The 15,089-nt window shown below is 36.9% G+C and overlaps 1 protein-coding gene across 3 annotated transcripts in view; it reads left to right on the forward strand.

Moving 5' to 3' along the window:
- BORA (BORA aurora kinase A activator) overlaps positions 1-13,702 on the forward strand; it is a 30,107-nt gene extending 16,405 nt beyond the window's left edge. For all 3 annotated transcript variants that reach the window (XM_054446986.2, XM_063650928.1, XM_063650929.1), the window contains 6 exons: positions 311-367; positions 787-1,013; positions 1,776-1,908; positions 3,982-4,592; positions 11,162-11,293; positions 12,625-13,702. In XM_054446986.2, coding sequence (XP_054302961.1) covers positions 311-367; positions 787-1,013; positions 1,776-1,908; positions 3,982-4,592; positions 11,162-11,293; positions 12,625-12,690 — 1,226 coding nt within the window. In that variant the 3' untranslated portion in view covers positions 12,691-13,702. The remainder of the gene's footprint in view (positions 1-310; positions 368-786; positions 1,014-1,775; positions 1,909-3,981; positions 4,593-11,161; positions 11,294-12,624) is intronic.
- The last annotated feature ends 1,387 nt before the right edge of the window (positions 13,703-15,089 follow it).

A 15,089-nucleotide genomic window follows, 5' to 3' on the forward strand; every position in this document is an offset into this window, starting at 1 on the left:
ATTCTTTTGAAAATCGGTTAATGTGAGAAATCTCCCCCCAGATACAGGCTGGCTTCCTTTTCAAGTGCCAGTACCAGAGCCAGGAGTTAACTTTTACTATTAACATGTTTACACCAGTGGCGGAGAGTGTGGGAAACCACTTCTAGAAAGGTGGCAGGGTATGTAATAGAATGCAGAAATGGAATAATTCCATTTGGCTGAAACATCACGGGGAGACGGTTGACTGGGCAGCACATGCTGAATTGCATATTGTATACTTTCATTGATTTATCCCATGTTTGAATTTGTTTATTTATTTGCTTGTTTCCAGCTGCTTGTCAGACATTGCTGTCTCTTCCTGTGGATTTTAATTTAGAAAATATATTAGGTAAATACTGTATTTGTTTACACCTTTAATAACTTGAACCAAAGGTTTTGTTTGGCTGGCTTTTTGTAAATGGTAACATGGGAAATATGTGGCAGTGCCTCTTTCTAAAGAAGTGGGGAAACTGCCCTGAAATTTCTCTTTTTCTTGAACATGGTTTGAATTAGCCTTATTATCATAGTGAACTTTATTACTATAGACAGAAACTATAAACATTTTATTGATATTATACTAACAATGTAGCACTTAAAAACTAAGGAATAATTTAAGATGTGAAACATCACATATGCAATTAAACTTTGCCCACTTTTTGGGAAAAAATTCAAACATAGTGCATGCTGGCTTCTTAAAAGTCGAGTAACAGAAGTATAATTGCTCTTTAAAATGACTAGCTTTGCCTTTTCTCCTATTATTAAATATAGGTGACTATTTTAGAGCTGATGAATTTGCAGATCAATCTCCTGGAAACCTCAGTTCTTCATCCCTCAGAAGAAAGCTGTTTTTAGATGGGAACGGAAGCATCTCCGACTCCTTACCTTCGGCTTCTCCCAGAAGTCCTCATAGTGGTGTTCAAACATCACTAGAGATGTTTTATTCAATAGATTTGTCTCCTGTAAAGTGTAGAAGCCCCTTGCAGACACCAAGTTCGGTGAGAAGTATACTAAAAAGCAGTTGGCTAATATGCTGTCAAGCTTGAACCCACATTTTGTTGTTGTTCTATCTTAGGCTTTCAGCAGCCTGAAGCCATGGTTTTTGGTTTCTGTCTCTAGTAATAAGTGGAAAAGAAGGATGAGGAAGGGCCTTTACTGGCCTAACCAGAAACAGAAACTAAGAACTCATGACTGTATTCTCTCCCTTGGACACCCCTGTGAGATGTAGTTGGACCGAGCTGCCCAGATTGCTTTCAGAAGGAGGGATGGTTGTCTTTTGAGTATTATGCTTCACAGAAACTAACTCTAGTTCATATGTTATCATTAGTCATAGGGATGTTTTAGGTCAGACGCTTCAATTTTGTATTTAGATATGTACAGGATGACCATATTTATCATGACTCTCAAGGAAATTCAGCATAGGTTATTTACTAAAGTATGTGAGATTTACAGTATAATACAACTGGCTTGGCATTAATAGAGTAAATTATTTAAAACTTTTTCACAGATGGTTGCTTAGTGTGAAACTTAATGGTTTGTTCAAATACAATGTGTTTATATTTTGACTAACATATTTGATATTCTTTCAGAATTTTTGTAGCAATCTTCTTAGTTGTCTTCGTTGCAAGGTGTCTTTTGGTGGTTCTTATGAACTATTCCTAGTTTATAAGTGTGTTTTGAAGACCACGATAAATAGCATGCAGCATAAGAGTTAAGGAAGAGAATCATATACATTTATTTACTATTTAATTTTATTACAGGGGCAGTTTTCTTCTAGCCCTATTCAGGCTAGTGCAAAAAAATACAGCTTGGGAAGCATAACTAGTCCTTCGCCTATTTCTTCACCCACTTTCTCACCAATTGAATTTCAGATAGGAGAGACTCCACTCTCAGGTATGTCTCATAATAAAATACCTAGTTAAAAGTTTTATACTATCAATATTTGTTATTAGAGAGGTTCTTTTAATTTGTCTTAATGATAGAGCTCAAAATGATCACTAACCTTCTAACATTTAGAAACTTTGATTTTTAAATAAAAGAACAGTTTACCTTCAAAGGCTGGAATTCTCACCAGTTTCTACTGTAGTGTTAAATACAGTTACTTTAATTAGCAATATTTACATCAAACACTATCAAAGGAAATTTAGCAATTTTAGAGACAAGTTGGTTTTCGTATGCCTTCTGACCTGTAGGTTTAGACTTTGGTAATATTCACGTTTTGTGTAGGTATATTTGATTAAAGTTTTTAATGTAAATATGATGTGTGGAAATTTACAAATTTCTCTTTGCAATACATGCATTTCTCTTTGTAAAAATTATAGCAATTTTGAAAACTATTCACAATTTTTAAAAACTTCTTAGTACACAGAATTGGAAAACTGAAAACTCTATTTTGCTAGTCTTTGTGTATATATGGATATACACATACGGTTACATCCATGTATATACATATATGTAGATGGTTCTAGATCCTGCTTTTTTCACAAAGCATTCTATGAGTATTTTCATAGGTTGTTCAAGTCATTTATAATTGTCTCAAAGCACAACTTTGAATTGCTATATATTTCATATGAATGCATCATTCGTTTTCAACCACTGATAAACATTTAAATTTTTCTAAGTTTTCTTTATCACAAAACAAATATCCTTATGGGTACATGATATTATACATATTTATATTCTTAGATTAAATTCTCAGAAGTGAACTTATTTGGTCAAAGGGGGTGAATGTTTTTAAGGCTTTTGATGAATCTTGACAAATTTTCCTCATAAAAGGTTGTACCAATTGAAATTTTCATGAGTAATTTGTAAGAAAATCATTTCTTCCCAACGAGAAACACTAGTATTATTTTTGATGTTTACAAATTTGGCATATTACAAAAAGATCTCTTACTGCTTTAAATTTTGTATCTTTGGTCACTAATGACATTAAGTTCTTTCCAAATATTTATTGTCATTTATGTTTTTTGGGGGGAATTGTTAGTTCAAACTAGTGTTATTATTAAATGAATGGCCTTCCCTTGCTTTAACTTCCATTTTTTTTTTATTTATGTGGCTGAACACTTTTCATATGCATGTTTACCATTGGAAAGGTTATGTCCATTTTTAAAACTTTTGTTTTTATTAAGCTAAGTTACAAAAAGTATTTTTTAAAGTTTTAAAGCATTTTTATCATTCTGATTATCATTGTTAGGCTCTTTATTGTTGCAGATTATTTTCCAATTTTTTGTTTGTTTTTTCATATTGCTTATGGCATTTTACATTAACACATGTATTTTTACATTTTTCATTTGCCAGGTACAGCTGTTAAGTTGTAGGTTTCAGCTGATTTGCTAGGGATTTTCCTTGTATTTGAACAATGTTATTAGTACAATAGCAGTATGCTCATAAGCAAATAATTCTCAGTGAGTAAAATAATTTAATTAAAAAAGAGAAAGTGACCAGATGCAATGGCTCACACCTGTAATCCCAGCATTTTGGGAGGCCGAGGCCAGTGGATTGCTTGAGCCCGGGAGTTCAAGACAAGCCTGGGCAACATGGTGAAACCCCATTTCTACAAAAAAATAAAATAAAATACCGAAATTAGCCAGGCATGGTGATACGCCTGTAGTTCCAGCTAACTTGGGGCTAGGGTGGGAGGATCACCTCAGCCTGGGGAGTTCAAGGCTGCAGTGACCTGTGATTGTGCCACTGCACTCCAGCCTGGGCAACAGAGTGAGACCTTATCTCAAAAAAAAAAAAAGAGAGAGAAAGTGCCAAATAAATTATTTTTTAAGAGCCTCATCCTGCTTATTAAGACACATGCATTTGTGCTATTATTTTTGACATCAGAATTTCACTTTGGTAAACAACACAACTGTTAGAGAAATGCAGTTTTTCCTGGCATGAAACATGATTACCATTTAGTAGTGACTTTTCCATTTTCATGTTTTTATGATATGATTTTTTTCCCTTCCCACCTTTCAGAACAAAGGAAGTTTACTGTTCATTCTCCTGATGCTTCATCTGGAACAAATTCTGATGGGATAACTAATCCGTGTATCAGAAGTCCTTATATAGATGGCTGCTCGCCAATTAAAAATTGGTCTCCTATGAGACTTCAGATGTATAGCGGTGGTACTCAGTATCGGACCTCACTGATTCAGATACCTTTTACTCTTGAGACTCAAGGTGAAGATGAGGAAGATAAAGAGAATATTCCTTCCACAGATGTCTCATCACCAGCCATGGATGCTGCTAGAGTACACCTACGGCAGTTTAGTAATGAGGCTTCTACACATGGTACACGTTTGGTTGTGACTGCCATGTCTGTTACACAAAATCAGTCCAGTGCTTCTGAGAAAGAATTAGCACTGTTGCAGGATGTTGAAAGGGAGAAAGACAATAACACTGTGGATATGGTTGATCCTATAGAGATAGCAGAGGAGAACACTTGGATTAAGGAGCCGGTTGATAATGGCAGTTTACCCATGACTGATTTTGTGAGTGGCATTGCCTTCAGTATTGAAAACTCTCATATGTGTATGTCACCTCTTGCTGAAAGCAGTGTCATTCCTTGTGAAAGCAGTAACATTCAGGTAAGGTATTTAATATTCTATAGCCCTTTCCTCACTGCCTTGGTGTTCTTTATCCTTCCTAAGATTATAGTATAAGAAAGATAATGGATTAAACATGAGGGCTATAGTATTATATAATATTTTTTAAAAATATTAATACCAAGTGATACGAGAAGAGTAAATTTATTTTAATTATGACAGAGAAGGCATATGTTATATTCACATTTACTGATATTTATATGGAGTAGGAAAAGATGAGAGCAGAAAAGAAATTAGCCTGCTCTAGAGAAATCAATCCTGCTAGAGTCAGGCAGGATTCATCACTGTTTCATGTGGATCCAGTCCCCCAAAACATGCAAGTTCTGGTATAGTGTTTGTATTCTAAAAATAAAATCATTTTTGTTTTTCCTTTATGTGATTTAGGGGGGATAAACAGAGTTTAGAGCACTTGTTTTTTTTGAGATGGGGTCTCATTCTGTCACCCAGGCTGGAGTGCAGTGGCATGACCTTGGCTCAGTGCAACCGCCACCTTCCAGGTTCAAGCAATTCTCCTACCTCAGCCTCCCGAGTAGCTGGGACTACAGGCGTGCGTCACCACACCCGGCTAATTTTTGTATTTTTGTAGAGATAGGGTTTAGCTGTGTTGGCCAGGCTGGTCTCGAACTCATGATCTCAGTTGATCCGCCCACCTCAGCCTCCCAAAGTGCTGGGATTACAGGCATGAGCCACCACGCCTGGCCTTAGAGTTCTTTTATGTATGCATTTTTGTACTTTTCTTTTAGAAACGTGATTTATAGCAACATTTTTCATGAAATTATACATTTCCAATTTTGCAATGTCTCTGACAACAGGAAAACCTGATTCATTTGACAGATACGTATACATCATAATTAGCACTTTGGAAAGGCATTTGTTCCATTCATTGTTGTGTTCTTTGAGCTGAGAATTTTGAAGGAACTTCAGAAGTCAGAAGGGGATAGCAATAACATGTAACACTGACGTAGCATTACTATATGCCAAGTCCTATTCTGAGACCTTTACATGTTTTAATTTGTTGAATCTTTACAGCAATCCTGTGAGGTATGTGTACTATTATCCCTGTTTTACAGATGAGGAAACTGAGGGTCAGAGAGGTTAAGTAAATTACCTAAAGTTTCTCTACAACTAGTAAGTGGAAGAGCTGAGATCTGATCCCAGCAATCTGGCTTTAGAGTCCATGTTCTTTAATCCAAAAGTTAATACTGACTCATAATAATAGCTAATACTCACATAGTGTTTTGATATACCAGGCACTCTTCTAACCACTTTATTAATTCATTTAATTCTCACACCAACTCTATAAGGCTTTAGTGTTGTCAGTTTTGGCATGCTGAAGTTAAAACTCAGGGAAAGATTCTAAATGACCCAAAATTAAATATAGTATTTTGCTCATATTTTTATGCTTCTGTTGCCTATCCTGACTTATAGCTTCATTGCTCAAAAAAGATTATACTAGAATCACTTTTACATATTTTAGCTTCTCTAAAGTTGGTTTCATAAATAGAAAAAAGCACATATAGGCTTAAAAGTATATGCCTTAAAGGCATTGTTTGCTTCTTTTACTCTCTGCCTTTTTTCACTTTCTCTCTTTTTTTTAATATATATATAGAGAGGAATTACAAAATACTTTTGTTGAAATACACCTTAATCATCATCTAATCCAACTAACCTTTGGAAGCCATGGGTAACATATTCTCCCATAATTGTAGTCACTACTAACTTGTCAAACTATCTATGCTTAATTACACTTGCAGGGCTATTCCATTCATTTTTTAACTTCTCTTACTAGTACAAACCTCTTCCTTCTATTGGGTAAAAATATGTTATGTGATACCCCCCAAGCAGTCTCAGTTTTACTCTTTGGGCCATAACATCATAATGTCTTCTAAAAATGTTTCATACATTACATTTCTGCCACGTAGTTAGCTTTCTGCTAGCTTTCTGAGGAAGAGTACCTTTCTAAAGACATTGTGTGTCTGATCATGTGTCCGTCTCTCACATTTGAGAGTTTAGAAATGTCCTTCAGAGTTTGAAGGCATTGCTTCCATTTGAGTGAGAGATCTGAAGCTATTTCAGTGCTTAATCTTTGTTTATGATCTCTTTTTATCCCCAACTCCCTGGACATGGATAGGCATTTTTCTTTGTCTACAGGGTTCTGAAATTTCAGTGATGTCCTTTAGTGCAGGTTTCTTTCCATCCATTATACTCTTCATTCAGAATGCCCTTACAGTCTGTAAACTTATTCCCCTCACTTCTTGGATCTTTTCTGAATAATATCTTAGATTTCTCCTCTGCTGCTTCTAGTGTTCTCTCTGGAGCTCCTTTTGATTCTCCAATTTCTAAAAATCTTTTTGTTTTTTTTTAAATCTCCTTTTTGTTTGAATTTTTGGGCAATTTCCTCCAGTTTATATAATAACCTTTCTATTGAGTTTTTTATTTTCTACACTTTTGAAATGTGTTCGGTACTAATTTTAAAAGTCTGTAATGTGGCTGGCAAGGCTGGTCTTTCTACTCTCCAGCTTGTTTCCTTCATTCTCTGTTTAGGTCCCACTAGCTTTCCAAAGTTTTAAATAGCCACGTTTTCTCTTGTCACAGGGCCTTTGCACATACTATGTAGCATTTCTATTCCATTTTACTTAGTTAACTCCTATTTTTTTCATTGACAACTTATTGATTACATCCTCAAAGAAGCCTTCCCAGATCACATTAGCCAGGCCAGACCTCATTATATGCTTTCATGATTCCATGTACATTTTGCATTCTTTCCAATCAGACCACTAATCCAGCAGTCATGCATGTTTTTATCCCCAGTGCTTATTAAAAAGAACCTGGCACGTAATAGCCGCTCATTAAATATTTGTGTAACAAAAACAGAACGAATGCGTAGGTTAAGTTCAACCAGAGGGATGGTATTTACTGAGAGTAACAGGGAGCCAGGATTTGGAACCCTGAGAAAAAACTGAGGGAGGGATCAGGTAAAGGAAGTACAGCCCCTGAAGGAGACTGAAAAGAACCAGCCAAAGAGGAGAAAGGGACACTTAGAAAGCACAGTGTCATGAAGCATTTTAAGCAGGAAAGAATGGTTAGCATTGCCAAAATAGGAGCAAGCAACATTGGGCTTGAAAAGGGGCTATTGGACTAATAAGAAAAGTAATTAATAACTGAACAGCCTCAAGGTGAAAAGTGAATGGAAAGAAGGTTAAAGAAGGAGAAGTAAGGAAATAACTTGTGTAGATAACTCTGGAGTTTAGTTGTGAAGGGAAAGAAAATGATACCTAGAGAAGAGCATCAAAGTCAGATCTTTTTGTAGTTTGCTTTTTTATTTTGTTTTTACTTAACCCATTTATGCCTAAGGTTGCAATTTTTTGAATTTTTGCAATCAGACCTTGGCGATGACCTTGAACAATAGGATATAAGTAACTCCCACATGCTTAGTGTTCCAGTAATGGAACACAGAAGAAACAGCATACAGCATTTAAATGAAGACGAGAGGGAGAAGATTTTTAAAAACTAGGAGTTGGGTAGCATAATTATTAATATAATTATTAATAGGTATCAGTCACATGTCCTTTTCAAGTACCAGAGACCATGCCAAGCATTTTAGTCAGAAGCTAATCCCTGTGATACCTTACAGATATAATAGATATTGTCATCTGTCAAATGGTGATCTGTTTTATAAATGAGGGAACTGAGGCATGCAAGAGGGGCTAGAATCTAGAGCCCTGATAGGAGTAGCCGCGGTAACTCCTCCATGTTTAAAGGAGGGCAGGGTGCCTGAATGGGTGTGGGCGCAAATGTATTTAGTTGAGGGGCGAGCATGGCATTAAAGAACATGGGCTTGGGAAACCGTAATGGCAGATTTCAGTTTATAGCCCAACTCTGTTAGCTTTATAAATCCCAGAAAGTGACAGTTTCTTTCAGCTTGTTTCCTCTTCTTTAAATGGGGATAATAATAATAGGATTACAGGATATTAGCATGATCATTGTGATTAATATAAGTAAACAGTGCCTGAACACTGTTGGTGGGAATATGAATTAGTACAGCTATTATGGAAGTTCCTCAAAAAACTAAAAATAGAACTACCATGTGATCCAGCAGTCCCACTAGTAGGTATATATCCAAAGGAAAGGAAATCAGTACGTCAAAGAGATATCTGCACTCCAGTGTTTATTGCTGCACTATTCATAATAGCCAGAATATGGAATCACCCTAAGTGTCCATTAATAGATGAATGGATAAAGAAAATGTGGTATATATACACAATGGAATACTATTCAGCCATAAAAAATAATGAAGTCCTTACATTTGCAGCAACATGGATGACTTGGAGGACATTAAGTGAAATAAGCCAGGCACAGAAAGATAAATACCACATGTACTCCCTCATATGGAAGCTAAAAAGGTTGATTTCATGGAAGAGTGTAGAATAGTGGTAGGCAGTAGAGGATGGGAAGGGTAGGGGGAGCAGGGTTAGGGAGAGGTTGGTTAATGGATACAAAAGTACAGCTGGATAGGAGGAGTAATTCTAGTGTTCTATAGCTCTATACGGTGAGTGTAATTAACAATTTATCATATATTTTCAAATAGCTTGAAGAGCAGATTTTGAAAGTTCCCAACGCAATGATAAATGTTTGAGTTAATGGATATGCTAATTACCCCAATTTGATCATTACATATTGTAAACATATCAAAATATCATGTACATCATAAATGTGTAATTGTGTGTCAGTTTAAAATAATAATAAAAGCAAAAACATAAGTAGTAATGGAAGGCAAGGTCCTCTGAATGGTAACAAACAAGGGGGACTGAGAATGATGAGGGAAGGGCTAAAGTGCTGGGCCCAGATGTCAAGGAATGTTATCACAGGGCACAACTGTTGCCAATTCAAAGTTTTAAAAGACAATGACATCTGATTTGTGTGGTAGAAAAATAAATTTAGTAACAAAGTGCATGTTAAATGACTGACATAGAGACACCATTTAAAGGTACCATGGCCCAACTGGAATATAAAGTTTGCAATTAGAACCAAGTTTGAATTAGAGTTCTTTTATTTCCAGGCTGGGGGATCTTAAGGCAAGATTTACATAGCAGTGAATAGAACATGACTTTTTAATTTTTATCCCTTCATCCTTCTTAGCTATAAAGTGAGATTGATGCCTGCCTTGATGCCTGTGGGGGATAACAAGGTATCTGTTGCCTGGTTGGTACATATTAGGCATTGACATTAGCAGAAGTCTAGATGAGAGACAGTGAAGTCAGCCACCTTCTCAACTTGGCTCCCATCGATCCTGCTCTTCCCATAGTGTGGGACAAACTCCCCACATGCCTTACTTCCTGCTGTACTAATGAGTAACTTTTCCCTCCATATATATCCAGTTACCTATTAGTATTGCATTATAAGCCAGCTATTTGGCAGTGATGAATATTAGAAGGAAGAGCTATTGGCAGAATCTCTGGGAGCAATCTGACATTTATATTTTTGATCAAGTAGCTATTGAATGATAGCAGAACAAGGCTTTCCCCCAAAAATGTTACACTTCACAAGGCTTTTGTTCTAATGGAACATGACCTGTAGTGGTAAGCAGATATGTATCCAGCCCTGAAAACTGGGAACATTTTTTCAGGATTATTAAGTGATAGACTGCAGTTTCTAGGCTAGTCTGTACCTTTGTGAGGGAAACAAAATGACAGTCAGGTTTTTCCTTCCCTCTGATCCTAACTTGCAGGGAGGGCTTAAATGCAAAGTGATTCCCTTGTGGTTTGCTTTCTTTGGTGCTCAGCATTATACAGGTAAATGGAGTGTTGTGTAGTGAACAGAACCTGGACTTAGGTCTCACATCTTCATCACCTCATCACTGGATGACACTGTGAAAGTTAAGCTTTTTAAGCCTTAATTTCCTTCTCTAGTAAAGTAATAGGGTTGTTGAAAGGAGAAAAAAATATTAAATATATAGAGATAGTGCCTGGCCTTTTAGAGACACTCAATAAATGTTTCCAAGCTGGAAGTTTGCTAGAATCTTTCTTTTTTGCTCTTTTGCACTGAAACAGTGTATCTTAGGATGCTACAATTTTTATTAACATGAAAAGCTGAACTAACATCTAGAGCCATTATATATGTGGCATTATTGTGAACAACTAGGTGTGACTATAATATAACCCACTTTTTTAAAGGCAGCATGCCTCAAGCCATTTAGAGACAAGCCTGGAAAATGCGTTGGAAGGTGAAGTTAGTTGTAATACTCATTTTTGTCTACTAGGTATGATCACAAAATAACAGGAAAGCATTTTGTCAGTAGGCTGTTCACTGACTCTTAAGGAAGTTACAAGATATATTTCATTGGAAGGAATTGTAAAATGACTACAATAATCAGTACTATGCAGAACTACCTTTTATATTTGTGCATTACTTTTGAATTTTGTTCAACATGATCAATATTACATGTTAGGATCGTTCAGATGTAGTGAATGACAGTTTATAGTGGTTTACTTATTTAAATATTTGACTTTTAAGTTCCTCACAATATATTTTTTTCTTTTTTCTCCTGTCAGATGGATAGTGGCTATAATACGCAGAATTGTGGAAGCAATATTACGGATACAGTTGGGGCAGAAAGTTACTGCAAAGAAAGTGATGCACAAACATGTGAAGTTGAGAGTAAATCTCAAGCATTTAATATGAAGGTACGGAGAAAATATAGAGAAAGCTTAATATTGTTTAGATTAGAAATATAAAATAATTCTGATTATTAGACAATAGTACTATTGAGAAACTATATGAAATTTAAAACACTAAAAGGTAAGCCTGTTTTCTTAACATCCAATAACGTTTAAATATTTTGGTTACTCTGAATATAGTAACACGAGTATTTTACATACTACAAAGTGTGCAAATGTAGCGTATATTTGATGAGGGCATTTACTGAACCTTCCAGGTGATAGTTATATATTCACACTTGAAGAAACTCATAATTTCAGGCACTAGTCAGGACAGTCTTTAATTTTATATGCCAATTTTTTTTGCATTTTATTTTTTTGTAGAGACAGGGCCTGCTGTGTTGCCCAGGCTGGTCTCAAACTCCTGGTGTCAAGCAGTCTTCCTGCCTCAGCCTCCCAAAGTGCTGGGATTACAGGCATGAGCCAACATGCCCAGGCTTGTATGCCGTTTCTTTTTTTTTCTTTTTTTTTTTTTGAGACAGGGTCTTACTCTGTCACCCAGGCTGGAGTGCAGTCGTAGAATCATAGATCACTACAGCCTTGAACTGCTGGGCTCAAGCAATCCTCCTGCCTCACCCCCCTGAGTAGCTAGAACTACAGGTGTGAATGAACCACCCCGCCCTGTTATTATATGCCAGTTTCTTATAAAATACTATAAATGTCAGCAAATATGCAACCAACGTTTAATAGGGAGGCCACCTTAGTTTTCCTTTCTGTTGTATGTAGTACGAGCAAATTGCCTTTCTGTTGTATGTAGTATCAGAGCAGGTCTCTTCTAATATTAACCTGAACAAAATCCATCCTATTTCAGGATGCAGTTGTCTATCTAAACATAAGTAGAGATACATGAAGGATTTTTTTAAATTTTATTATTTTTTTTTGAGACAAGGTCTCATTCTGTCACCCAGGCTAGAGTGTAGTGGCACGACCACAGCTCACTGTAGCCTTCACCTCCCAGACTCAAGCAGTCTTACCACCTCAGCCTCCTGAGTAGCTAGGACTACAGGCATGTGCCACCACACCCAGCTTTTTAAAATTTTTTGTAGAGACAGGGTCTCACTATGTTGTCAGGGCTAGTCCCAAACTCCTGGGCTCATGCGATCCTCCCACCTTGGCCTCTCAAAGCATTGGGATGCTTTTTGATACAGAATATTGATTTATAAAATACTGTATCTTTACTGTCCCTTCAGAGTTCAGCTAAACAAACGTGCTTTTAGGTTTTAAAAACCGTCCCGATAATTGCGTCCTCCAGTGGTCCTACTTAAACTGAAAACAAGGTATTGTCTTCTTTTTCACAGCAAGACCACACAACACAGAGGTGTTGGATGAAAACAGCAAGTCCTTTTCAATGCAGCAGTCCATAGAATACCTCTGTCACAATCAAAGACTAAGCTTAAGAGTTCCTTGCATATGTCGTTGTGCACAGGATCAATGTGATGGTGACTGGGAAAAAATTACTTCAAGTAACATGCTTAGCTTTCCCTCCTTAATGTGAAAAATCAAGGGCTTACTGACATAGGAACAACAGAAATGCTCCTGGAACTTCAAGTTGCTGAATTATAAGTTTATTTTTTATCAATAAATATTTTTATACTTACATTGAGTGATGTGTTTAACAACAAATTGTGACAGAGCTGAGTGCTCCTATCTTACAGGGTCAATGAACTACTTATTAAGCCTTACTGATAGCACTGAATTTAGCAGTTCTGAGAACATGTGAAACTATGTTAAAACTGAAGGCACTATATATTTTTACATAAAAGCTTGAACATACAGATGAATTATAACCTATGTGAAGAAATCTTAGATATAAAACTAAGTTATCAAAGATACAAAAAGGGAAATTAAACAGGTTTCCTGAAATTTTAGTTCTTGAACTGTCTGTTCACCTCTGTGGGGAAAATTCTTAGTTCCAGTGATAACTGTTCTAGTTACTACTTTTAAGTATGTAAATACTAGAAAGGTAGTACTAGTGACATCATCACATGTATTGTTATCTATGGGGCAAATGTGTGGTGCCCAGAATGAAATATACCTCATGCCTAGGGTAGGGACATCCTTTCCAGCTCAAACGTGAGTAGGGATGTGGGAGAATTAAGAATGTAGGAGAACCAAGAGAAAAAGTGGGGCTGGGAGAGTGGAGTTCCTGTAGGACGTAGGCCTGTGAAGTAACACTGGGGCAGATATGTATGTTATATACAACTATTTTTTTAAAAAACTTATATCCATGTTGGGAGTAGATGGGTATATAACAGTTTGGAAATACTATCTTTGGAGAATGTATTTTTGTATTTATAAATCAACTTTTAAAAACTGTCTCATTCAAAAGGGAATAATTCATATGTACCCTGAGGAAATAAAGACCTATGTTATCAATGTGTCATTTTCTTCTTTCCTCCATAACTGTACCTTGAAACCTTACTGCTGACCTGCAGAAAATGTGCCGCGTTATATACCTGGCTCATCTTCTTCAACACACTAACCATGAACACTAATAGCCATTAGGGGCCATGGCTACAGATACTGCATTGGAAAGCTGTCTTTAATCACACAGGTGTTAAACTCAATATAAATTTACCTAAAAACAATTGCTATACATAAAAGGAGTTCTGGGTACTAAGGGTAGAAGCCTCACTGGCTAGTTTTTTAATAGTACAAGTCAAGAAATAACAAAGTAGTGACTATAACCTGTATTCAAATCCCTACTCTTTCACTAGTTGATCTGGGCTGATATGGTATGGTCTGTGTCCTCACCCAAATCTAACCTTGAATTTTAACAATCCCCACGTGTCAAGGGTGGGACCAGGTGGAAGTAACTGGATCATGGGGGCGGTTTCTTCCATGCTGTTCCCGTGATAGTGAGCCGGTCTCATGAGATCTGAAGGTTTTATAAGCATCTGGCGTTTCCACTGCTGGCAGTCATTTCGTCCTGCCGCCCTGTGAAAAAGGTGCCTGCTTCTCCTTTGCCTTCTGCCATGATTGTAAGTGTCCTGAGGCCTTCCCAGCAATGCGGAACTGAGTCCATTAAACCTCTTTCCTTTATAAATTACCCAGTTTGGGGTATTTCTTCATAGCAGCGTGAGAACAGACCATAAACCTCCATTTTCTCATCTGTTAAATGGAGATAACAGTCCTGGCTTAACAGGGCTTTTTGAGTTAAGTGATATATTCCATGTAATCTGCTTAGCATAAGAACTGGCACTAGAAACAGAACATTTTAGATTATGGAATAGAACTTAGGGGAAAATAGCAAAGTCTCTGATCATCTTCAACTACTCAATTGGGACTTATCCCTGAATTAAACCTTTCTAGTAGCTGAAGCATGATAAACTTGGGAAGAAAAAACCTAAGGCCAGTCATGCACTGCCCTACTTCCCTTTCTTCTCTATTGCAGGCTAACTATGGCCTGTAGGCAGTTTTTCTTCTTTTTTTTTTTTGAGACAGTCTCGTTCTGTCACCCAGGCTGGAGTGCAGTGGCGCGATCTTGGCTCACTGCAACCTCTGCCTCCCAGGTTTCTCCTGCCTCAGCCTCCTGAGTAGGTGAGATTAAAGGCACTTGCCACCACACCTGGCTAATTTTCTTTTCTTTTTTTTTTTTTTTTTTTTGTGATGGAGTCTCACTCTCATCACCCAGGCTGAACTGCAGTGGTGCAATCTCGGCTCACTGCAACTTCCGCCTCCCAGGTTCAAATGATTCTCCTGCCTCAGCCTCCCAAGTAGCTGGGATTACAGGCGTCCGCCGTTACACCCAGCTAAGTTTTTG

This window comes from Pongo pygmaeus, chromosome 14 (assembly GCF_028885625.2).
Source record: "Pongo pygmaeus isolate AG05252 chromosome 14, NHGRI_mPonPyg2-v2.0_pri, whole genome shotgun sequence".
In the NCBI taxonomy this organism is placed as follows: Eukaryota; Metazoa; Chordata; class Mammalia; order Primates; family Hominidae; genus Pongo; species Pongo pygmaeus.